The sequence below is a fragment of the Drosophila bipectinata genome, chromosome 3L (genome assembly GCF_030179905.1).
Source record: "Drosophila bipectinata strain 14024-0381.07 chromosome 3L, DbipHiC1v2, whole genome shotgun sequence".
In the NCBI taxonomy this organism is placed as follows: Eukaryota; Metazoa; Arthropoda; class Insecta; order Diptera; family Drosophilidae; genus Drosophila; species Drosophila bipectinata.
The window spans coordinates 17,992,563-18,016,154 of NC_091738.1; the positions used below are offsets into that span (position 1 = coordinate 17,992,563).

Below are 23,592 nucleotides of genomic sequence, written 5' to 3' on the forward strand. Positions count from 1 at the left end.
AATATTGTCACATCGTCGAAAATAATTGCCGGAAATACAAAAGGAAGGCGGCGTAGCACAAAACGAAACCAAATAGAATCGAGGAAGCAAAACGTTTTGGAATGGGGGAAATAGATTTCCAATTTTCTCCGGCTTTCTGTAAAGGAAGCACCACAGGGCGTCCTTGTCATTGCGGCTTACGTGGCGTATACTCAACTATAATTAATTACAATGTCCTTTTGTGTTTGTCGTGGGTGGGGTTGCGGATTCTGGACTCTGGATACCGGATGCTTCCTTCTTGAGTGGCTTCTTTTCAATTTCGATTCCGGCTGGGTCAATGACTGTCCTCCTTCGGATGGGCTATAAAAGTCAACCGAGATTGCAGTCCGAGCCACATTCATGTACGGCCAGTGCCCGGACGGAGTACACGCAGGATCTTCTCTGGCTGGACTCGGTTTTTGAGTAGAATGGCCTTACTGTTGCATTTGCTGCTCCACTGCACCACCACCCTGCTGATTGCCAACGCCCTCGTGCTCACAGGAGATGAGGCCAAGTCCAAGGGGGGATTCCCCATTCCACTGGGCGACGATGTAGATGGCGTGGAGCTTCCCATGGAGGTGGAGCAGGAGGTGGTCGCCAGCAGTCAGCACTCAATGCCGCCAGCCTGGCTTTTCGATGCTCCACCAGCTCCCCCACCGCCACCAGTGTCGTCATCGAAACATCGAAGTGGCAGTCACAAGACTATTCTAAAGCACCCGGCCAGCACTAATGGATTCCACAAGCTATCCTCTCACGGACACCGATCCTGCTCCGTGGAGATCGTCAACCAAGTGCCGGGCATCTGCCAATCAATGCCCATGGGCAGTGCCTGCGTCACCGACGACTACATGGTCATCTACACCGATGGCAACTGCTCTACTCAGTAGAGTGTTCACTCCATTACGCATTGATTGATTGACGGATTGATTGACAGATTGATTGTTCGCTGGGTATGTGTGTGTGTGAGAGCCTGGATCGCGGAGGAGACCAAGTACGACTACCTGATGTCCTGTGCCACCAAAACTGTATAAATAAAATAATTGCATACAATGTTACATAAACTACAAGTTCTTTATTATGAGATCAGTTGTTGTACAGCTAAATTAAAATTGTTTATCTAGGTTTATTCTTTTAAAACTTTAAATTAAATTTTAAAAACTTTAACATTACTTTCGAGTAGATTTTTATTCTAGCGATTAGAATCTAAACACAACTAATGCATAAAGTTTAAAGTTGGGGTTTTTTTTTGGTTTCCTGACAAATCTAAATATTATATTATATTTGAAAAAATTCTAACATAAAAAAAATTGTTTTTATAAGAAAAAATATTTTTTTAAGTCCTTTTCTTTAAATTCTTTAAATACTTACCAAAAATTTAAATGCTTCCGATCTTCTTGTGAGTTTTCTAGCTTATTTAAGAAACTAACACACCTTGTACTATTTTAACTATGTTTTATCTAAAATACTTACTTAGCTAATGACTTATTAACTTTCACTCTAACTAACTATCTCAACTTTGGCCAAATAGTAGGTTTAACAGGCTTGGCGCCCGGAATACTCGTTGAGTTCCCGCTGGCCACGCACTGAGCTCCAAATAGCTCCAAGAGCTGAGGGGCTCGGAAAAATACAGATCTCTTCCAGCTGGAAGGCCCCACTTTATCCATGTGATCGTATATTAATCCCGTGACATCCAAGATCCGAAACTGCTCCAAAAGATGGACATCCTGCATATGGTTGCCCCACAAAAAGATAGCCTGATGGAGATCCAATCCGAGGTTCACCAGCTGGTGTTGCCCTTGAAAGTTATCGATGTGCACGGCTGTTCCCAGGATTTCTGCCGATTGGGCAAAGTTAACTGCCTGCTGGAGACTTTGGGCTCTTAGATCCATATAAGGATCCCAGATACGGGAATCGCCAATGCTCATCAGGATGACGGGAAAGATGTGTTGTTTAAGGCGCAGCATGGTACAGATATCCGCATCGAAGCTGGCGAAGATTAGAGGACGACCACATCCATACTGGATACTGGTCTGTATGGTCTTGTCCACATAGACGTTTTTATTTAGTGTCTGGCTCGATTCTAGAACTCCCGAGGCCATTAGTTGTGGCCACTTGATTTCCACTATGAGGCCCAAGGTTTTTGGCAGAGTTTCGTAAACCTCCGAGAGTTTGGGAAAGATTCTCGCGTTGTGACTTGGGTCTTTAACGTTAAGATGGGTGTACTCCTGCAGCGTCCAACGTTTTAAAATAAAAACCCTACTAGCTTTTAATTCCGAGTAAGTGAGCTCCCTAATCAAGACATATCTGAGATCAAAACGATCCCTTATTTGTTGCTCTTTGCTGGAGGTATAGAAGCCAAAGCCGTGCCAAATCACGGGAACATAGTCCTTGGTGAGCTGCACATCCAATTGTACCATATCACCTTTGGCTCTTTCCACTGCCATGAAGCTCTCAATGGTGTTTTCTGTGAGACTAGTTGATGATTGAAAGTAACTGGCTCCCATGCCGCGGTACCCTACATCCAACGTGGGCCAATTATCCGGCCAATACTGATGGAAACTGGCCCTTAGGTTTCCAGCCTCGACTTTGGGCATGGGCTGCACCACCAAGTAGGGCAGGGTTAGCTCTCCAATGGAAATGGCTTGCAGGCTGGCTAGGATAGGAACCTGTAGAATGCCGCGACTTCCTTTAAACTGTTCGGGGAACATGTAGGCTTCTCCCACGCTTAGCCGGATGTCCTTAGATCCCTGGTAAATGGATAAACGGAAAGCATTGTAGGTTTCCAAAGGTTGATAAATCCGAAAAACAACAACCGATCCTTGGGTGTAACGCACTCCATGCTTACTTTGCGAGCGGAAAGCTGAGTGATTGTACGAGAATCTAGAGACCTCTATACGCGTATCGTCCATTAAGTTCAGGGGCGTTAAGATCAGTCGATACTTTGTATTACTGGCTAGGCCGGCTATTAAAAGGTGATCCTGCCAGGTGAACTTCAGCTCGATGACGTACTCGTGCTGAAGCCACCCTCTTTCCAGGCTGAAACCTCCACCGACGGAAGTGGGATAGGCTTCTCCAAAGATGTCCAGACCGGGAGAGCGGTACATTTCGTAGGTCTGCAGCATCCTAGCCACTGTCTGGCCCTCCCACCTGCGCAGGATACGCTTTCCCTGGGCATTTCTGGAGTAGATCAAGTACCTGTAGTAGAAACGCTGGGTAGCACATATCCATATCCGGAGGTACCATTTCGTGCGGTCTTTATCCTGTTCCTTGAGGGGCACCGCCTTGTCCAGATTCCAGGAACCCAGAGCCGGATGGTCGCCACTGACAGCCACATACTCATCTGGCGCCAGACGAATCTGATGCCTCAGTTCCAGGTTGAAGATCCGAAACAAGGGAACACATATGAAGCTGCGACCAGATATCTGGCCCGGTTGTTCGTCGTCGAAGACTTTGAAGGCCTGCAGCTTCTCCGGGCCGAAAACAGACGATTCATTGAAAAACGATCCACAAGGTGGCAGAAGCTGCAGCACCAGCAGCCACCACAGTATGCTAATTGATTTTAACACATTCAAGACAACGCAAGATCGATACATTTTTCCTCATTCCACAAAACACCGGAATCACCAGCAACATCTTTGCGCCACCGAAACAAGTTTTCTCTTTTTTAAACCGAAATAATACAGATCAGATCGGAGTGTATGCATGCGGTGGCAACTTGACCCGACGATGACAAACAACGGAATGAAAGAATTTCTTGGAGCTCACCGTGGTTTTGTTTTTTGGCCAAACTGGAGTCTTTTTTGTTTTGGGAGGGAATCAGCCGCTGCGAGAGATACTCTGACTAATAAGTCAGCAGCTCACTAATTGAGCTCAGTGGCCATTTGGCGATGACAGCGTGAGCAGATAAAGCCTTTCGGTTAATTAAAACACAATAAAACACGAGCGATACGATCGAAGGGGTTAGACATTTTAATTGGTCACCGGGGGGTCAACCTTTCACTGGCAATGAATACATTATGATGTCGCCTGTACATTCCCGTGAATCATAATTTCTCTTCCCTCCTCGGAGGGCAGAGTATCGGAGCTTCGACTTGCGCATAAATCCATTCTTTGTTTTAAGATATTCGCATATTTGTACCAAATTTGGCATATGTAAATTTCTGAACCAAAGAAAGTTGCCACAGAGAGAGAGAAGCTGCTGAATTCAGCCAGATACAAACGCACTGATGTCAGATATTTTCGTTCACCACCAGGGGCTTGATATAATGCGGATGGAAGTCCTGCGACATGTACTTGGGGATGTGCCAGCGCTGCAATTTCTTAACCTGATCCTTATAGCAGTTTTTTGGTTTATTTCTGATGGTAAAGTTTTCGAAAGTCAGTTGGACGGTTTTCAGGTAGGTCTCTACAACTGCCAAGGTCTCATTGGAGGGTTCCTTCATCCTAGTATAGATCATCATGCGTTGACGCATCCAGGGCAAAGAGCAGTGCAGTTCCACGGCATATTTGGCATAGTCTGTCATGGTGATTCGTGTCCAATAGAGATCTACTGTGAAGGGATAGTATTTTTATTTAAATTTGACTTAAATATTGTTAAAAACTTACGCTCTTTAAAGTAACACTGCCTTGATTTAAACGGATTGCAAGCGTAAACCCACCAGCCTCCCTTTATCTGAAAAATATCATATGGATTAATGGAATTTTAAGATCACTATTAATGACTAACCTTTTCAACATCCACTGGATACTCTTTGTACAAGCACTTCCATGTCACAGGATATGTGTTGTCGTCCTCAAGGGACAATGCTAGCCCTAAAAGCCAGATGACGAGCAAATGACATTCGCATTTGGCCATGTTAGGACGCATGCAAATGAGCCGCTCTCTAATTGACCATAAACCGAACGGGCTTTAGGCCTGGCTTCCAGTCCGAGGCCCAGAGCCAAACCTTTTTATGGCCCACTCTCCGTTTTCCGTTTATGGGTCTCAGCATTTTCATGGCTGTTTTTACATTCGTCACGGGGCCATCAAATGTAAGCGGATCGAATTTTACATACAACTTTGGCTCGGCGGGCCCAGAATTTCTATTTCTTTTACTTTTGTCTGAGATCTCCAAGTAAAACACGTCATTCGATTGAGTTGTTGAAAATATTATGAAAATATTTCTTATGATTTTATTGTTATAGGTTTTTTCAATCACTTTTGTTTTCTGTTGTGGTGCTTGACATTAAATATTGAATATTGTTTAAAAAAATATTGTATTTGTGATTGTTATTTGGTTTTCTCTTGGAGTTGCAGTTTATAAAAGCTTTAAATATTTGTTTTTAGAAGGTGGTTTGCTGTTCTTAAAAATTATAACAACATGCAATATTTTTAAAAATTATTTTAGCCGCAAGCATAAAAAACATTGCTCTATCTCTCATCCAACATGGTTGCCAATACTTCCCCCTTAATAATTAATTTCAGGTTAATTAAGATTGTATCAACAATAGCTTGTTAGAAATTTCTTTTTCATCGAGGTATAGAAATATTATTAGCAGGTAATGTAGGTGTATGTGTTTTTGTAATTCGCAGCTATTTGCTTCGCTTTCTTCTCATTGTCTTTTGTGGTGCTACTTAATTTTGTATTTCGGGGGGAATTCCTTTAGACGTTTTGCTTTTTCTTTTTAATTTTAATTTTTTCTGTTTTTTTTTTTTTTTGCATTTGTAATTTCGCCAAATGATGGCTTAACGTGTTTACAGATGATTTATTTATGGCTGGGTTTCCGTTGAAACCACAAATTATTTGCTGCTCTCACATTTTTTTCTTTTCCCGGCTTGTGTTTAAATAAATATACGAACTAACTTTACAAAAATCTTAATGATTAAACCATGGCTTACATATACCCGCCCGTGTTTTCCCTCGTTTCTTTCCTCTGTGTAGTTTTTAGGTCCGGCATTGGGCCGCAAACTCGGCCATCAGGGAGGGGGATTTGAAAAAGGCCTCCTTCTTGCCCTCCGGCATGTTGAGATCACTGCGGTCGTAGCAGGTGGCTGTGGCTCCGATTCGGGTGAAGTACTGCACCCGCTCCTTGGTGTTGCAGTCGTCGCCCCAGATCACCGCAATCTGTCCCAGATCCTTGGCCTTCTGTAGCATTGCGGGGGCGTTCTCGCCCAGGAAGTCCTCGGCATGCGGCGCTGTTCCGGCCAACTCAAAGGCCTGGGCATTGTTGACGGCCGCCAGGAAGGTACGTGTCCGCAGGTCCAGGAAAGGCTGCCACTTCTTGGTCTCACCCTGGGTGAGGAACATCACGGGGAAGATGTTCTGCTTAAACCTCAGCATCGTGCACATATCGGCATCGAAGCTGGAGAAGATCAGAGGGCGTCCGCAACCATACTGGATCACCTGGTGCAGCACCTTGTCGACGAAGAAGTTCTTATCGATGGTCTGCTCAGCCTCTGAGCCACCGCCTTGACGCCTCTGGGGCCACTTGATCTCCACGTCGATGCCCAGGGACTTGGGCAGTTGTTCGAGCACCTCCACTAGGGTGGGGAAGATCTTATGCTCCGGACGGGTCTCTACGTTGTGTGAGGGATACTCCACTACCTTGCCGGCAATCACGGAGAAGATGCGCAGACGCTTCAGCAAGCTGTAGTTGATGTCCTTGATCAGCACGTACTCCAGCTGCTCCGGTCGGCTGATTTGCTTTCCCGGAGGAGCAGTTCGCAGACCAAAATCGTGGTAAATAACCGGCACTCCGTCGGCGGTCATGTGGACGTCCAACTCGATCATGTCGGCGTGGTGCTCATGGGCACTTAGGAAGGAGGCGATGGTGTTCTCCCTCTCGGCTGGGGCATCGGCAATGTAGCTCTTGCCGTTGCCGCGGTGACCCACATCCAGGTTGGGCCAGCTACGGGGCCAGTAGTGGGCGTAGGTTGTCTTGAAGTCCAGAGGGGAATAGCGATAAGGCTGAACCACCATATAGGGAAGTCGCAGGCGGGCCAGGGTCTCATCGGCATCCCGGGCTGACTTGATGGGCAGGTGGAGCAGTCCCTCGCTGCCTTGGAACTCGGAGCTGACCAGGTTGGCGCTGCCCAGGAGCTCATTGGTCATGCTGTAGCAGTCCAAGCGGAAGTGCTGCTGCATAATCCTCTCCAGCGGCAAGGTAATGTGAAAGATTACGATGTCGTTCTTGGTGTAGGGCACCCCGAACACAGGCTGCTTCTCCAGCTGACTCTTGCCGTACTCCTGCTTGGTGTACTCCACCAGGAGGCCGGCGGTCTGCTCCACCGGCACAATCTTCAGCTGGACATGCTGCGGGTCAAAGGTCTCGATGTCATGCACCTGGAACATTTTCTCGCCATTGAACTTGAGCTGGAGGATGACTTCGTGGTTCAGCCATCCGCGATGCACTTGCGGCTTCAGATCTGCGTTTTCCGCTGTGATGCCAAAAACGTCCAGTTGGCTGCACTGCAGCTCGGAGCAGGGTCCCAAGGAGCGGGGCTTGAAATGGGTCTCCCAGCGACGGATCTGCTTGTAGCCGGACAGATCCTCCACGTAGACAAAGTAGCGGTAGTCCATGCGGCGGCATGCCTGCAAGGGCACCGTGGCCTGCCAGTTGAGATCGTCCAAAGACTCCAGGGGCACGCATCGGGACAGCTGCCATTCGCCCAAGGCCTTCACATCGCCGGTGAGTCCGAGTCGCTCCTCCGGTGCCAGCGGCGTTTCCAATCGCACGTTGAACTCCCGCAGGGTGGGCTTGCATTCGGACGAGGAGGATGCAGCCGGCTCCAGCTCATTGCCTGTGCCATAGGATAAGGCGGATCCATCCACGTAGGCGGCACACTGCAAGAACAACCAGGCCACGGCCAGGATTAATAAATTTGTCCGCAACATGGCCATCCCGATTGGAGGGCAGAAACCGACTGAGCGCCGCTGCGGCACCCTAGCCAGCTATTAAATAGACGCAGTCGAGATTAAACGATGACCCCTTGCGGATTTGGTTACGCCCTGATAAAGTTTCTCCGGCCCTGCCGGCGCCCCTCCTCCTTTCCCCAGCCCCGTTTCCCAAATTAGAAACGAAAACAGGTTCGCGCGATAAGCACGCGTTTTAAGTCGCCCCCGTATCGCTCGTGACTCTCTAAGATCGCAAACAAGATCACGTGTTGTACTGGGTCTCGACTAAAGATCGCCTCGGAAGTTATCAGCTCTTGACTATTTATAAAAAAAAGACACCAGACTCAAACCTCTTTACGAGTTATCAGCTTATTTGACTGCAACTGAAATGATTCGTTTTGATTTATTTAGCTGAGCCTGCCTTTAATTTGTCTCACTATTGGGGTATTGACACAAGCTTTGTTGAGACCTGCCCCTAATCAACCTGTTGTTTGCGTAATATACGTACTAAGTTTAATGGCAAATACTTGTCAGATAGAGAACCCCCGGAAAGACAAAGTACGTCAGTCAATCTATTTATTTCCTAGTTTTTATAGCTCCTGTTATTGCAAAAAAATAAACTAAAAATTCAAGAAAAATATGAAACATTGTATTACATTCTTTCAGACCCTATTAAAAAAATGTCAATATAAGCACGAGTTAAAAAATCGCTTAATATTGAGCGGTTTACCTGTCCATGTAAGCCGCACGGAAGACATTGCAATTTACGCGACTTTTGTCGCTGGTGCGGTTTCTGCGGCAGAGCTGTCTGATTCCGGTGGCATGGCAGTTTGCCGATGATGATGCAATGGCTGCCAAATGCCCTACACCTGCCGGGCCCCCGACAACTGGGCACTAAATAGGATCGCAATAGCCAGAGCTTGTGTAAGCGAAGTGAACCCATAAATTAACCAAAAAATACTAATATTAAATTATCGCGTGTTGTGCCAGCACAGCGGTTGGGGTCTATCGAAAACGATAGAGATTTATGCCGATGCTAATTTACGGAGAGTAAATTATATGTATATTTGGGGAGCACCACCCACCTAACCGGCCGAGTGTTCGGACAAATACTTCCTCCGCCTTGGCAACATTTCAAAAGGCAACTACCTAGCGGCAAAAGTCGCGTGTTCTGATGAAATTTAGTATTAGTGCCGGACTATAGGCGGGTCCAAAATCACATCGAGTGCTATTCGCACTTATTATAGTTTTCTAGGTTGTATATAGTTTTTCCGCATTTATGTATTTTCGTCTGACTTGCGTCAACCGGTGCGTTTTGGACGCGTTTTGTTAGCGATTTCACGTTCTTGGCACAATTAGCATAGCCTTGTGGATTTTTGCGGAGGTGGTCCGACCATTGGAGCCACTCTGAATCGGTTAAGCATTGAAAAGCTCCTAAACTAATGGAAATACTATTAAAAATATTTAAGAAATTGGTTTAAAACTTGAGATTTCTCAACTTTATGCTAATTTACGAGTGTGGTTCGAAAGCTTTGCTGCGATTTCTACCGCATGTTCACGTGTTTTCAACGCAGGCGCTCTTTTTAATGTACTCCCACTCGGCATACAGCCCCATATGTTTTTTGTTTTGGGAAATTTCAGACTCGAAAAAAAGCTCTCAACTTGTTTGGGGCGTTTTATTTATAGTTGGAGCAGCCGAAAGCTCCACCATCTGTTTCATGGCTACAATTTCAGCTTGACTTCTTATCAATTGAAGTGTTGTAATATCAGGTATCATATATTAGCCTTATACTTTATGGCAGGCTCTTAAACAATGAACGATTTGAAATCTAATCAAACAAGAGCCACTTGAGCTGGGGTTGCTAACTGGGCTCTTTTGAAAGCTTAGTCCCCAATCAAAAGTGATTCAATCACATGAGATCTTTGCAACATGTGGCATTTCATTTCAAGAGCTTCTTTCAGGCATTGTAGTTTGAGGTTGGGTTCTTTAATGGGTTTGTTTATTAGTACTCGGAAATGACGTCTTATGGGGGCTTGAGTTTCTGTCTCGCCTATTGAAAATATTGAATTTCATCGTATAACAAGAATAATAATAATTCAGAAGAATACACACTTTATCCACAACAATTTCCCCTGAAAATTTCAGACCCCAAAACATGTGCTTAATATTTCTTTAGTATATTTCCCAAGCCTACAATTACCTCTCTTCCCCATGGGTCCCTCTATCCAAAGCTTCCTCCCCCTTTTTACGTTGAATTATTGATTTTCAAATACCTACTCTACTACTCAGTCACGAAAATTGCATAAAAACGGGCAGACAGACAGACAGACAACATGCAAATGTACGATGACAACAGCATCGACCTTCAGACACCCCGAAAAAGTCAAAGCTCAACCGCTTGAGACACTTGCATTTCACTAGAACGTCACGGGAGTCCTTAGACCCACCCCACTTCCTCTTAATATACATATGTTTATATAAAACGATGAGTAATTACATTCTGCATGTGATCATCCGGACTTTGGGGTTCCATGGGTGTCAGCAACATTGGCACAGACATTTTGATTGTATTTCGGTTTCTTGCAGCACAACAAATAATAGAGGGTTTGGTTTTAGATTGCTTTGGTTTCTTGAGGAACCAAACGAAAATCAACAAAAATTCAACTTATATCACAGTAAATAGTTTGCACTATGCGGCGTATGCGCAATGTTGTTGCTGCTTCGGCTAGGCGGCGAGCATTTTGTACTTGTTTGTTATTTGTATGTTTGTTCAGTGATGGAGTTATAAACTTTTCTGACGTATTTCCTTAGGCAGGCTCTTCTTTGTTTATGTCCTTTGTGAGAGGGGGCCTTTGTGGAGGGAACTAGGACACTGTGGACGCTGTGGGTCCGTCGTCAGAATTCGACGTTGCAGTCGCAACTGTTTCTGGCACTTTTGTTGTGCGCGCAATTTAAACGATTTCTTTTTATCGAAAATGAGGCGGAGAGCTTTTCGCCAGTGCCCGTTTTCTTTCTTTGTATGTGCCAGCACACAGAGACGTAGACGTATCCGTCGACGTTGGCGATTTGTTTTGGTTTTCAGCTCGGGGTACAGTTGCGGCTTGGGCTTTTTCAAAATGTTGTTGGCCTCTAGCAGCCGGGCAACAGAAACACAATAAAAAACAAAAAAAAAACACCAGATAATAAATAAAACAAAAATAAGATTAATCGAATTAGCAATGCCCTCGATCGACAAGAATCAGAACAGGAGAACAAAGAAGAAACCCGATTAATCAGAAACAAATTACTAACTAAAAAAAAATTAATCATAGTTTGTGCAGGTTAACTGTGAATTAAAAAAACTGAAGGTTAAAGGTTAAAATAGTAATAATATTCCACTTAAAAATATAGCAGACAGAGCAGATAGAATTATCAAACATGATAAGATTTCAAGCGTAGTTATAGCTCCTAAAAAAATTTGCAGTAAAGATTTGCACAAAGATTTTTTTCCACCAAAGTCTTATAGATTGCTATTGGCATATAAAGATTAGTAATGTTAAAAACCACCTCTATCCCAAATTTCAAAGCCCTAACTTGAAGGCAAGCCAAGTTACATGAAGCTAGTCAAACCGTATAACCTTATCTTTAGGGTATCCAAAACTAAAACTTCGTATAAATTCATAATATAGTTGCGCTGCTCAGTGAAACACGCAAGCCAAAAGCTCTTCGAATCGAGCGCGGATGACAACACGAGAGCAGCCCCAACATACGAGACCAGCTTCGCCTCCTGACCCCCAACAGCCGCCCAGGCCCCCCTTTTAGGGTGACATGCCACGAGGCTGATTGGCTCTGGCGAGAAACGTGTTGGTCGTGTGCAGCGGTCGGCACGTGAAGAGTTTTTTGTTGTTATTTGTCTCTCAGCTGGTTTTGTGGGGCGTCGTCGGGGTCTGCGTCGGTGGTGGTGCCGGGCCCTCCTCGTCAAATGGTGGTTCTCATCTGTGAAACTGAATGGCATCCGGTTGAAAGCTCGCTCCGCTGTGGCATAGTATCGGCTCTCTCTTACCCACTACGGAACCGGTTTGGGTCGGTTGGGGATTTGCTGTTTTCCTTGTTGTTTGTTTACATCTAAAATTTGTGCGTGTTGTTGATAAGACAAGAACTATTTTCAAGCTTTTTGGCTTCGAAAGTAAAGCTCTCCGGTCAAGGTCTTGGGTGGCACAACGCGATCGTAATGCCTGATGTGTTGCTAGGCGCCTTTGTTCAATAAAATAGAATTATATCTCTCTTTGCTCATGTCGCTTTTGTTTGGATTTATTATAATATACGACACACTTTCACGACTTTATTCCCTATACCCATAATTTCCTTATTTTATTCTGTTTTTATATTAAATCTACTGTGCACACAAAACGCCTCATCGGGTCCAAAGTTCAATAAATATTTTGTTTAGCATTTATCTTAGAGCTTTGTGCTTGTTTTTCACACGTTGATATGCTTTTTAGACGCGCCCCTTCTAGGAAGTTGCGTCGCATAAATACTCACACCGATCTAGATATTTCAAAACTATTTGTTGTCTTATCTTCAACATGATTTCGGTCACGTTTACTTGTTGTTCTTTTCTACAAAACAATAATATTTACTGTTGCTTATGGCATCATCTGCGGGTTGTTTACATCATTGGCATACGCTACTCGTTTAGGCCTTGTAACCGGAAAAACAAAACAAACAATCGCTGGTGTTTGCCTTAGATAAGCTTTGGGTAAACTAATTACAAAGAAAAATACTTTTATGATTCCACCTACAATCTGGGAAGCCAAACCAGTTATTATAAAAGACCTCATAACTACAGCACTTTTTTTGGAAGGCATTTAAACCCCAACAACACAGGTGTATCACTATTAATTACCATTTATGTGATAAATATCACACAATAACACACACAAATTATATCAAACTAGTCTTGGATTCATTTAATAAACACACATTGATAAATCTATACCAAAATTTGTGTTAAAAAACTTATTTAAAGTATTGTCACATCTGTTTTTAAGAGTCTATATAATAAACGCTGAGCATCTCGTACCTGGTCGGGCATGATCACTGATCGTTGTCAGGGTCGTTGTTCAGCAGTTTACCCTTGAGGGGGCGTTGGACTTGAAGCACTTCTAAGCGATTTTATCACGAGTTTACTACACCTTTCCCACAACGATTCCTAACACACCACACACTTGGTTATTCCGCAGGCCTCAAGCGAAACTGATGGGCTGGCGAGTTTGAATGGGCTTCAAACTTAGAGCCTACTACTAAATAGGAAGTCACACGGCCGCTTCCTCCCCGTCGCACAGCGTAAATACAATTAAATCAATTTAAAACAATAAACCTCAAAGCAGCAGCCAGCACAAAGAGAAGAGGCAATGATAGATGACAGCATCGGAACAGATAAGCGGGAATCGAGGTATTTGGGTGTTTTGTAGACGCCTCAGCAAATCGCGAGCAGTCTGAAAGATTGAGAGATTATGTAGAAATGTGTGCAAGAAAGTGCAATGGATGAGCAAACTGTACCTACCTAGCAACGAACCCGCGTCACACCGTAGATGCAATACTCTCCTCTGCGATTGCTTCAGGGGTTGCCTCAGGTTGAGTGTTCGTTGTACTTTCTGCTGAGGTTTTCTCTGCCTCTGATGGTGTCACTGCTTCATCCGGCTTTGTCTTCGTTTCACGCTCAAACAGAATGATCAGCTCGGTGTGTGTAGTGTGAGGAAACATGTCCACCGCCACGGCAGATTTGGGATAGAAGGGCTCTCCTTTGTATTGTTTCGATTCCGGCCTAGCCAGATCGAGGAAGTTTCTTTTGGCACTATGAGGATTGCAGGAGACATAGACCAGACGCTTTATGGCACTTGCCGATCGAATGGCGGCTATTGAACGATTATCTGGAAAATAATTTAGATTATTTGTATATTTTTAAATTAAAAAGACCTTGGCTGAGGTTAGCTATGGGCTCCTCCATTACTTACGTAGCCCAGCTCTTGGAGGATCCACCACAGCAACGAGATCTACCGGCTTTCCGGGTTCCTGCTCGTAGAGAGCATCCCTCACCATGCTCTTGATAAAATCATCAGAGTTGCCCGTGTAGAACTTGCAGTTTGTAATGCCATTCACCTCGGCATTGAACTCGGCATCCTTAATAGCATCTGGTACTATCTCAACACCCATAACCTTCCGACAGTGCTTGGCAAAGGCCAGAGTAATGGTACCAGTTCCGCAGCAGATATCCAAGAGGGTTGTGTCTTTTGTGGGAGCCACCAAGTCAATGGCCTGCTGGTAGAGCAGGTTGGCACCTTCGGTGTTGATTTGAAAGAAGGCCAGTGGGCTGATTCGGAATTTGAGGCCTTGAATGGTATCCGTGATGTGAGTGGTTCCGAGTAAATGGTGCACTGGATTAACCATCTGTCCAGCTTCCCGATGCTGGACATCTTGGTAATACAATGAAGTGCACTTGAAGGGCTCGTTTTCACTATTTTCATAGAAGTTTTTCAGTTCATTTTTGAGCTCCTGCTGTTCATCGACACTTAGATTCGAGGAGTAAATGCCAGCCACTAGCATTAGTTCACCAGTGGAACTGGAGCACCTGACCATCAATTGCCGGAAATGCCCCACATTTCCATCGGGATTAAAGGGCAGGAACTTGGATTGCCTTACCAGTTTTTGGAAACTCTGAGCCGCCCACTTGGCCTGCTCTGGAAGATGCGGCAAGTTCTCTACGCCCGCCACTTCCACGGATCCATCGCTGTAGCATCCCAAACGGAAGCCAACTACTATTTCTCCCTCGGAATTCTTGCCCACAGTGAATTCGTTCTTGTTCCGGTAACCATTAACCGTGGGTGAGGGCAGAACTCCTTGAAATTGTATTTTATCCAACGTTTTTTTAGCTTCCGGATTAACACGCCACAGTTCATGCAAATATTTCTTCAGAAGATTAGTCATTTCCTCGCCTTTATGTTTGACCTGATCCTCGTAGGGAAGCTCAGCTAGTGGACAAGTGGCTTCTATTGCGGTTCGCTGCTTCTTTGGGTTTCCATTATTGGCCTGCTCATCGGCGGCCCGCTTTTTCTGGAGAGGGTCGGCGGAGGCTTTGGCAGCAATAGCCTTGAGAACTTTTCCTTTCCATTTGTACCCATTTAGAGTCTCCAAGGCTCTTTGCTGATCCTCCAAAGTGCGGAAGCAAACGAAAGCGAATTCTTTACGATTTGGTGACTTTATTTTGGTCATGTCTAGTTTGAGAGTATTCTTCAGAAGTTTCTTGAATTCCTGAATGCAAAGAATAAATATTACAATTTGAATTGCTTTTTCGTACTTCAATACTTACCCCAATACCGAAATAACCCAGATTTTTAACTTCTATTTTATATATCTCTGAGGTAAACTCGTTTCTTTCCAAATAAGCATACTCCTCGCCGGTTCCTTCTTTTTCCACGCTTACATTTTTGTCTTCTTCATTTTCCTTGAGATCAGATCCATTAGCGACTTCGGCTGATGGTATTTCCTTGCTTTCACATTCCATTTTGTGCAAATTAATTAATATTTTAAACAAAATAAAATTGTAAACACAAAAACACGTGAAATAAACAAGGGTCAACAATAAAAGAACGTTTTTCACTAGCAAACAACCAAGGGTCACTCTAACAGCTGTTTGAATAGAAAATTTATCGATAGGCATTTTAGTATTGGAAAACGCACGCTATAAAGGCGGTCTTTTAAAAAGTATGTAATTGAAAAATTAAGTTTAACTTTATTCTTTAACTTCTTCAAAACGTTTAAGAGCAAAATCAAGTATTGCTTTTCGTTCAGACAGCAACTGTTTCATTTCAGGTTCATGTTGCATTATGTTTTGAATTTCCTTGAGCAAATCCGCAGCTTGCTGCAGTTTTTCTTGGCACTCGCTTGGATCCTCCGTCCTCAAGGCTTGTGCCACAATGGCCTCTTCCATATCAATGAGAAGGTTTCCCCTAAAAATACTCCAACCGCCATCAAAAATATCTGCCAACTTAAGGAGCTCCTCGCAAAGTTCCACTTTTCTGTTCAGAGCTTCTTCAGTGAGTTCTGAAAAGAGTTTTTGGTTAAACTTTTAAAAAAATAAAGTATATTATTCATCTTACCATCCATTTCAAAACCTGGTGCATTTCCATATAGCTGGGTCAAGGCATACTTGGCTTGCAGGATGTGGGTGTTGGTCTCATGGAGCTCCACACGATGGCGATATATGAAGTCCTCCAGAGCCACGGGTGTAGATTTGTCGAGGGTTTCCAATTCCTGCTGCAATTGGGCATCGGAAGTTAACACATCCTTGGCGGATCTCTTCAAATTACAAATCTGGCACTTCCAATTGGCAGAGTTTTGCAAAGGATTCAAGGAGACGATCTAAGAAAAGTTTTTTTAAGTAAGAATATGAATTATCTGATGACACCTTTACCTACCTTTCCTGCCTTGCATTTCAAGCAATCTTGAGCTCCTGCAAAACTCCCCAGTTCCTCAGGATCCTGACACCTGGCGCAGGAGCAGTCAAAGCACTTGGCTTGCCTCAGGTGCAGCCTTCGTTGAATGGTGCTCCTCAGGGGCTGTGTATAGGAAATACTCAAGATCTCGCCTTTGGAAATCTTTCTTTTAGCCAAAAATATAATGTTCATGTCGTCGTCAAAGCGATGTCTCATGTTTGGAACACAATCATGGGAAATCATAGCTGCTCCGGGGAATAGGGCTCGAATTTTTCTCCTCTCCCTGGGCTGTCTAACTTCGAAGGTGTTTGTGTCCAAAATGGCGGCTATTCGAAGGATATCCAGTTCGGACCAGTCTTTTAAGCCCAAAACAGTTTTTATAAACGTAATAAGGTTGGCCCGAAGGACTTGGTACAAAGGAGTTTCCAGACGCTCCTTTAGATGATCCTCCAGGGTGTAGAGCTTCACAAAGGATTCAGGATCCTTGGTTTTAAGTTGCATGCAACGAAGCAGCATTATTACACAATACGCCGACTCCTTTCGCTCCGCCTCTCCGGGAACATAATTTATTTTCGATTGGAAGTTACTGCTGGACATGAGCTGGCATTCGGCCTTGTGATGCGGAGAATTCTCGCACTCCTTGCCACAAAGTGGCCAACTGCACAAGCTGCATTTGTAGTAGTTACCATTACGCTTAGCAGGAGCCAAGAGATTCCGGTGACAGCCCAAGCAGAGCGGAGCAGAGGCCACTTTTGGTCCCAGGATCAAAGGAGCCTCCTTGAGGATTTGCTCTCCAATTTTAATGTCCCTAGTGGCGCGTAAGTGCCTGCCCAGTGTCTCATTGGTGGCCACCTCGTAGCACTTGCACTCCGCCTTGTGGCCCTTCTTCCAGTGCTCCTTCTGGTGCTCCCGACTGCAGTAAACCACATTCCGGCAGGCGGCACACAACTGGGAGGCTTTGGCCTGGCACAGGGCACAGGATGTTAGCGAAGCCACAGAAGTCATCTCGTTTGGGGAACTCTCCTTCTTTTTTAGATATCTCCAAGTAATCTCCTCTGTGTTTGCGTAATGCCCAGCGGTTGAAAATTCACTGAAAAACAATTTTCAATGTTCTGCCTTCGTACACGGATTGCGAGAACATTTTCTTTTGTGTCTCCGTCTCCGGCAGCTGCCAAAATAATCGCTCGAGCGGATTCTGATCCACATCTCTCTCCACATCTCTGTCACATGGCGGCGGCGCACGACGGTTTAAAATTAGATCCCAGAAAGCCAAGACAATGTCTAATTTGTTGGCCGGCAATATTAATACTTGTCTATCTGCCAGCCGAACGAATGGAAATGTAATTGCAGAAGGCAGTATTCAATGGAAATTAAGCTTTTCCAACTGGCTGCTTTTAAATGACTATTTAGAGCAAAACAAAATAATTTTAAAAATTTTGAAATATTTTTCTGAATGCTATAACATTTTTCTCTATAATCCCATTATAAAAACACTTGAATTATTCTTTTTAGCAATTCAATAATTTATTTAGTATTTCTCATAAATTGTCTATATATATTTATATATATATATATATTTTTATTCATATGCAATTAATATATTGTTTAATTGGAAATCAGTCTTTTTTATTTAAATAAGAGTTAAATGCATTTTGTTTTTGTGCTTGTTTTGTTTTGATTTGATTGATTGGATTGATAACTCGATTGATTGAAAGATGACGAATTAAACACAAGTATAAAATAATAATTGAACTAAAATTTGTGCTTAGTTGCTGTTAGGTGTAAGTTGCATTGTTGCTTGTCTTGTTTTTGTTGGGGGTAGTGTTACAAACTAAAAATAGTATTTAAATTAATTGGCTTAGGTAACATAAATATACACGATCGATATAGTTAACTTAAAACTTGATAGGCGGCCTTGATAGTCCATTTATTTATCATTCGATTCAGCATGTTGCAGTTTTGCAATCCGTCTGTCTATACACTTGAAAGCGGCGCTTAAAATTTTTTTTATATCATAGACAACAATTTCATTTAATAATTTTCACTAAACAATAGTTATTTTTTCGTATTTTTTTGTTTCCCCCATTAATAGTTTACAGAGTTACACACACAGCAACACAAAATGCTTGAGGCGACATGTTGCCAGCGGATTTTGTATTAATCTGATAGTGATATGTGTTGCTGCAACATGTTGCTAGGTTGAGTAGCAGCGAAGCGGCGATTCCAATGTTTCTAAGGCAAAAGGCGCATTAATTTTTTGTTTTTTTAATTAAATTATTTAGCGTAAGCTGTAGAGGCTACGGAAGAGTCTTCGAGTCTGGCAGACTCTGTATTTTTGGTTCCGAAGAAGTCCTCTTAAGAAGCTAAAGGAAATGAGTTTGAAAAGGGCCTTTAAAAATGAGGATTTTAACACTAAGTTTAGTTGGTTTTCTATTTAATTTTAAGTTATTTTATAGTCATATTTAAAAATTTAAAAATTCAGATGGTATAACACAATTACTTAGACTCTAAAGTCTTTATTTTAATAAGTTCCCTTGCCAAACTCATTTCTCTCAACTTCTCGCTTTAATATCATTTTCAATTAAGGGGTTATATACAGTTGTACCGCGCAAGAATATGGAATTTTATCGATTTTTTTTTGACACCATAAAAAATATTTATGAAAAATGTTTTACCGACGTTGTTTAGTACATGTTTCTGGGTACCTTATTAAATTTTTTCATAAAAAAATATTACATAACAAAAATGTTATAGCCGAATTCCCGAATCGTTTTTTTTCGATGGTGTCTTGCGGTGGACAGGATTTCTCGAAAACGGTTCATCCGAAATCCAAAATTCAAAAAAGTTTAGTTAGTATATTGTATTGTCTAGTCCGTGAACAAGGGATTTTTAAAAATATTGATTAAAAAAAAAATGGCGACGTTTTTAACAAAAAATGTACTTTTTTAAGGTATAAGATTTTCGTTTTTTGTGCTTTAAAAAAGGAGTTTTCAAAAAAATGGAAAATCCCTCGTTCACGGACTAGCTAATATCATAATAAATAAGTGGTCAAAATTTGGTGTTGATCGGATTAGTAGTTTTTTAGTAATCGTGTCCACCGCAAAGGTAATTTCCCAAAAAAAAGATTCTGAGATAATCGCGTTTGAAGTTTCAAGTTTGTTCAAGTTTTATATGCAGATAGTGCGCTATAAATAGCTACAGCTTCGGTTCTAATGCTCCGATCATTATGAATTTTTGTGAGAGTATTTCCAATAGAATATACTTTAAGAATATGCATTAAAAAAAAAATCGATTTTTTCATATATCACAACTGTATATAACCCCTTAATTGTTTCTTCATATTTAAGATTTAAGTTTCTTTCGGATTTTAGTTTTTCTGATTTAGTCGATAAATGCTAACTTTAAATTACAATTGGCGCTACATTAATCAATAGACTGCAAAACACAAGCAACATTCAAATAGTTTATAGTTTTCAATCGATCTCTAGACGTCTTGCTGCTCCTTGAAGTGATGGTAGTGATGGTGGATGTGCTCGTGCACATAGCGATGAATCATCGAGCTGGAGGCACTGGTGTCCAGTTCCACCTCTGCGGCTTGACCCTCCTCTACCCCCTCCAGGGACTGCTTGCCACTTTCGGTGACGGCCTCGGCCACAGCTTCCCCCACATCGTCGTTAAGGTCGATCAACGTGTCAGTGCTGACCACTTTCCGGGGCGTGCTGGTCACCGGACTGGGCGGCAGATCCTCCTCCTCGCTGGCCAGCAGATGGGCACACTCCAGGGCATCTCCGTAGATCTTGGACGCCCCAGAACTGGAGTTCGAGGTGGGTGGGCGCTGCTCCACGGACTGTGGCAGCTCCTTCAGCTGGTTGTGCTGCTCCTGCAACTTCTGTTGCTGTTGCAACTTGTGCCGCTGACTGCGCCTCTGCTCCCTCTCCTTCTGCTGCAGCTGCTCGCTCAGCTTGGCATAGATGAGATTGCCGTAGTTCTTGTAGTCCTTGCTGCTCCTCTGGGCCGGCTGATCCTGCTGGCTGAGGTGCTGCTGCCCCAGTCGCTGGTATCCCTGCAAGAGGTTCAGGTTCTTGGCAGTCTTTTTGGGTATCGGTTGCACCGTAGCCACGTTGCTGGGCGGGGGTGGGGGCGAGTGGGCGGCTGCACCGCCGCCACAGATAGTGGCATGCAGAAAGGAATCGTAGCCGCATAGATTCAGTTTGTTGTGGGCCGTATTGTGAGTTTGTTGGGCGGCCAACACGGCCGGATTAATGGCCAGCTGCTGGTGGTAGATGGGTATGTGAGGTTGGGGATGCTCGTGGTGGCTGCTGTGATGGTTGCTGTGCTGGTTGCTGCCACCGTTGCCCTCGTTGGCTGCCGGTGTTGGTGCCGGAATGCAGGTGTTGCTGCTGGTATTGTTGCTGTCCACCGTAACCAAGGGCGGACTGCAGCTGAGCGGCGATTGCGGGCCGGATGCCACCGGACCCGGACTGTGGTTGGCAATTAACGTTGGTATTTTCGAGCCCGTATTGCAGCGTTGGCGTTGTTGTTGTTGTTGTGGTTGTTGTATGGGACTCACATTGGCTTGGGGTTTTCTGCAAAAACACACAAAATAATGAGACTTCAATTAGTCTTTGACTCAACCAGGATACTTTGGTTTTAGGGGTTTAAGGTTCGCCATAAAGTTGGAAAAGGAAAATTTAATAAAAAATGATGAGTGTGGAGATGATATGTGTGGTATGACATTTTTAAATAAATTTTTAAAAAGTAAAGTTAAGCAAATGGAAAATTATTGAAGCTTTCTAAATAGCTACTATTTAAAAACACATCTCATGAAAAATATTGAAATAAAATCTGATAAAAATACTTCAGAGATTTTAATTTAAGTTTGAGTATTAAATTGCAGCCATAAACTATGACTTCATTTTCTCATTTCAATAATGTCACAAACTGTCACAATTTCTGCGAATATTCCTCTTGCTTTTATTTTCCAAAAAATGTCATACCCCTGCTGGGAGGTGAGTGGCATTGCTGACTTTTGATTTTTGCTGATTCTCCAGCCAATAATCATTTTGGGCTCGGGGGTGAATTCATCGCGGGATTAGCTTACCCATTCAGCTGAAAACACAGGCGGTTCTTCTCCATGCTCTCCCTGATGATGCTAATCAAATCGTTTCGATTCAGAGCCGATTTCCAGCACTCGGCTGATTTCCTCTGCTGTTGCTGCTGTTGTTGCTGGTGGGTGAGGGATTGGGGGCGTGGCTGACGCAATTGCACACCATCGAGCATCACCTCACCACCCCCGCCCACTAACGGTGGTGACACCGAGGCACTCTTGTGGTTCAGCGACTGGGTGGGCGTGGTGGCAGCTGCCTGCTGCACCACTTGTGGTTGCAGATGACGGTTCTGCCAGGAGGAATCATTGCCCACCGACAAGCTGCGTTGACGCGTTTCGAGGCAGTGATCCTGGTACTGGTGGTTGCATTCAAGTTTGATTGATGACGATGATTTAACCAAAAACATAAAAATAACGAAAATTTAATTAAATAATAATAAAGGAAAATAATAAATCATTGTAATTAATGCATGTGGTAAACAACAAGAGTATAACAAAAACAAAGGGGCGATTCTTTATCAGGACAAGGGAAATTGCTGCCAGACTTGAGGGTTCTTTTTTAGAAGCTAAAGCTTTAGGTTTATTTCAGAAATATATTTAATAATTTTGTATTATATTTAGCCTCAAACTTGCAAAATAAATTAGTCAAAACATGCCCAAGAGTATGTATTTTTTACTAAATAGTTACTTTACAAACAATTAATGATGTTTTCTGTTAAAATAATATTTTTTTAAGACATCATGCAACATTCTGGTTAAGCTGACAGCAATCAAATTATTTGGGATTAGGTTCGGATTTGTTTTTGCCATGATTTCGTTTGTTACCTTGTGCCTACCTTTTGCTTGCGCGCCCTTCGCAGCATCTTGACCCGCTGGGTGGCCTGCTTCATGTAGATGTCCTGCTGCCGGAGCTGCTGGTGGTGCGAGTGGCGGTGCGATGGACAGTCGACCAGATCAGCGCCCTGCTCCGGCTTGCAGCACTTGAGATTCAGCATATTCTCGTAGGTATTGTGGCCATTGTCCGGTGTGTGCTGCTCCCCGGAACAGCACTGCTCCGCTTTGGCATTGTTCTTCTGATGGTACCTGGACGCCTGATGGCTCTGGTGGTGATGGCTCTTTCCCGACGACTTGCCCCCGCTGCCGCTGGGCTGCTCGGACGTGGTCGTGGTGGTGGGGGCCGTGTCCTTCTCCTTGTCGCTGTTGCTGTCATCGTCCTCGTCATCGGACTTAATCAGTTTGCGAGGTCGATAGCGATGCTGACGGCGGTTGCCGGCGGATGTCGTTAGCGCTGCACCACCACCTGACCCACCCAGCCCCGCGCCGCCCGCACCACCCACGGTTTTTGACATGGCCGACAGACCCGTGGGCAATTTCTTCAGTTTTCCACTACTGAATCCGGTTGGCACACCGACCGGCTGCGATTTCGATTTACCCTCGGGACTGACGGTGAGCCGCACGTTGATTGTCTTGCTGCCGCAGTGGGGCACCACCACCGACTTGCCAATGGACTCGTATATGGTGTACACAATGCCCACAATGTCGTCCTTTGTTATCTTGCCGTGGTGGCCGTCCAGGTCGTAGAACGTGAACGAGAACTGCAACGGCTGTGATGATTTTCCGCCCTCCACCGACACGTCGCAGGTGAATTCCTGTTCGTACAAAATGAAAATGAAAAGGACGAAAATGAGTACTCGGAGTCACAATCAGACGAGCTTTCGAATTTGATTTAAATCAAGTGTGCAAAATAAACATTGTTTTGGTAATTTAATTTTCTCACAAGGCTTTTCAATTGTTTGCCCAAAACCTAAGCAGAGGATTAAACTAATCGCTTGGAAACAATTTATTTTAATTATTTCCTTGCTGAATAAACATGCCTTTATTTCGAATTTCAAATGCATTTTATTTAAATCAAATAGAAATTCTTGGATAATTGCATTTGCCTTCAAGAGTGTAAACTAGTTTCCTTAATTAAAAGGTTTCTCTGGAAGTGACTGGTATTTGATTAAAATTCATGTGTGCATTTGCTTTCCAAGAAGTGGATTTCAATTAAACAATAAATGTAAATTACAAGAAAATTAATTGAAGATATTCCGATTTTAGTCAACAAATAAAAGCAAA

The 23,592-nt window shown here is 43.6% G+C and overlaps 7 protein-coding genes across 13 annotated transcripts in view; 1 reads left to right on the top strand and 6 right to left on the bottom strand.

Moving 5' to 3' along the window:
- The first annotated feature begins 357 nt into the window (after positions 1-357).
- LOC108132595 (uncharacterized) lies at positions 358-1,079 on the top strand. The gene has a single exon (XM_017252037.2). The coding sequence runs from the start codon at positions 447-449 to the stop codon at positions 903-905; it is 459 nt and encodes a 152-aa protein (XP_017107526.1). The 5' UTR covers positions 358-446; the 3' UTR covers positions 906-1,079.
- Positions 1,080-1,432: 353 nt separating this feature from the next.
- Positions 1,433-3,832, bottom strand: LOC108132792 (glycerophosphocholine phosphodiesterase GPCPD1). The gene has a single exon (XM_017252352.3). The coding sequence runs from the start codon at positions 3,609-3,611 to the stop codon at positions 1,524-1,526; it is 2,088 nt and encodes a 695-aa protein (XP_017107841.2). The 5' UTR covers positions 3,612-3,832; the 3' UTR covers positions 1,433-1,523.
- Positions 3,833-3,964: 132 nt separating this feature from the next.
- Positions 3,965-4,984, bottom strand: LOC108132793 (uncharacterized). 2 transcript variants are annotated; one of them, XM_017252354.3, is made up of 3 exons: positions 4,745-4,984; positions 4,624-4,690; positions 3,965-4,564 (listed from the first exon to the last, which is right to left on the bottom strand). In XM_017252354.3, exons 1-3 carry the CDS (start codon positions 4,883-4,885, stop codon positions 4,248-4,250), a joined length of 525 nt encoding a protein of 174 aa, XP_017107843.2. In that variant the 5' UTR covers positions 4,886-4,984; the 3' UTR covers positions 3,965-4,247. The 2 variants fall into 2 exon arrangements, with proteins under 2 accessions (XP_017107843.2, XP_017107842.2); XM_017252353.3 differs by having other exon boundaries at positions 3,965-4,567; positions 4,745-4,983.
- A 166-nt stretch (positions 4,985-5,150) lies between these two features.
- On the bottom strand, positions 5,151-13,097 carry LOC108132655 (glycerophosphocholine phosphodiesterase GPCPD1). 3 transcript variants are annotated; one of them, XM_017252158.3, is made up of 2 exons: positions 12,956-13,097; positions 5,151-7,841 (listed from the first exon to the last, which is right to left on the bottom strand). In XM_017252158.3, the coding sequence occupies exons 1-2, from the start codon at positions 12,965-12,967 to the stop codon at positions 5,943-5,945; spliced, it is 1,911 nt and encodes a 636-aa protein (XP_017107647.2). In that variant the 5' UTR covers positions 12,968-13,097; the 3' UTR covers positions 5,151-5,942. The 3 variants fall into 3 exon arrangements, with proteins under 3 accessions (XP_017107647.2, XP_017107646.2, XP_017107645.2); XM_017252157.3 differs by lacking the exon at positions 12,956-13,097 and adding an exon at positions 10,391-10,727; XM_017252156.3 differs by lacking the exon at positions 12,956-13,097 and adding an exon at positions 8,623-8,850.
- Positions 13,098-13,235: 138 nt separating this feature from the next.
- On the bottom strand, positions 13,236-15,529 carry LOC108132656 (tRNA (uracil-5-)-methyltransferase homolog A). 2 transcript variants are annotated; one of them, XM_017252159.3, is made up of 4 exons: positions 15,242-15,529; positions 13,890-15,183; positions 13,439-13,805; positions 13,236-13,370 (listed from the first exon to the last, which is right to left on the bottom strand). In XM_017252159.3, exons 1-3 carry the CDS (start codon positions 15,434-15,436, stop codon positions 13,456-13,458), a joined length of 1,839 nt encoding a protein of 612 aa, XP_017107648.2. In that variant the 5' UTR covers positions 15,437-15,529; the 3' UTR covers positions 13,236-13,370; positions 13,439-13,455. The 2 variants fall into 2 exon arrangements, with proteins under 2 accessions (XP_017107648.2, XP_017107649.2); XM_017252160.3 differs by having other exon boundaries at positions 13,252-13,370; positions 13,435-13,805.
- A 135-nt stretch (positions 15,530-15,664) lies between these two features.
- On the bottom strand, positions 15,665-17,521 carry SmydA-2 (SET and MYND domain containing, arthropod-specific, member 2). The gene is made up of 3 exons (XM_017252161.3): positions 16,350-17,521; positions 16,032-16,293; positions 15,665-15,975 (listed from the first exon to the last, which is right to left on the bottom strand). Exons 1-3 carry the CDS (start codon positions 17,370-17,372, stop codon positions 15,665-15,667), a joined length of 1,596 nt encoding a protein of 531 aa, XP_017107650.2. The 5' UTR covers positions 17,373-17,521.
- Positions 17,522-19,673: 2,152 nt separating this feature from the next.
- The window catches only part of nkd (naked cuticle), a 39,837-nt gene continuing 35,918 nt past the window's right edge, over positions 19,674-23,592 (bottom strand). The window contains exons 3-5 of one of the 3 annotated variants that reach the window (XM_017252092.3): positions 22,311-23,123; positions 21,469-21,830; positions 19,675-20,953 (exon numbers count right to left, since the gene is read on the bottom strand). In XM_017252092.3, the coding sequence (XP_017107581.2) occupies positions 19,852-20,953; positions 21,469-21,830; positions 22,311-23,123 (2,277 nt within the window). In that variant the 3' untranslated portion in view covers positions 19,675-19,851. Of the gene's footprint in view, positions 20,954-21,468; positions 21,831-22,299; positions 23,124-23,592 lie in introns of all 3 variants that reach the window. The other 2 variants (XM_017252093.3, XM_017252095.3) reach the window with 2 other exon arrangements.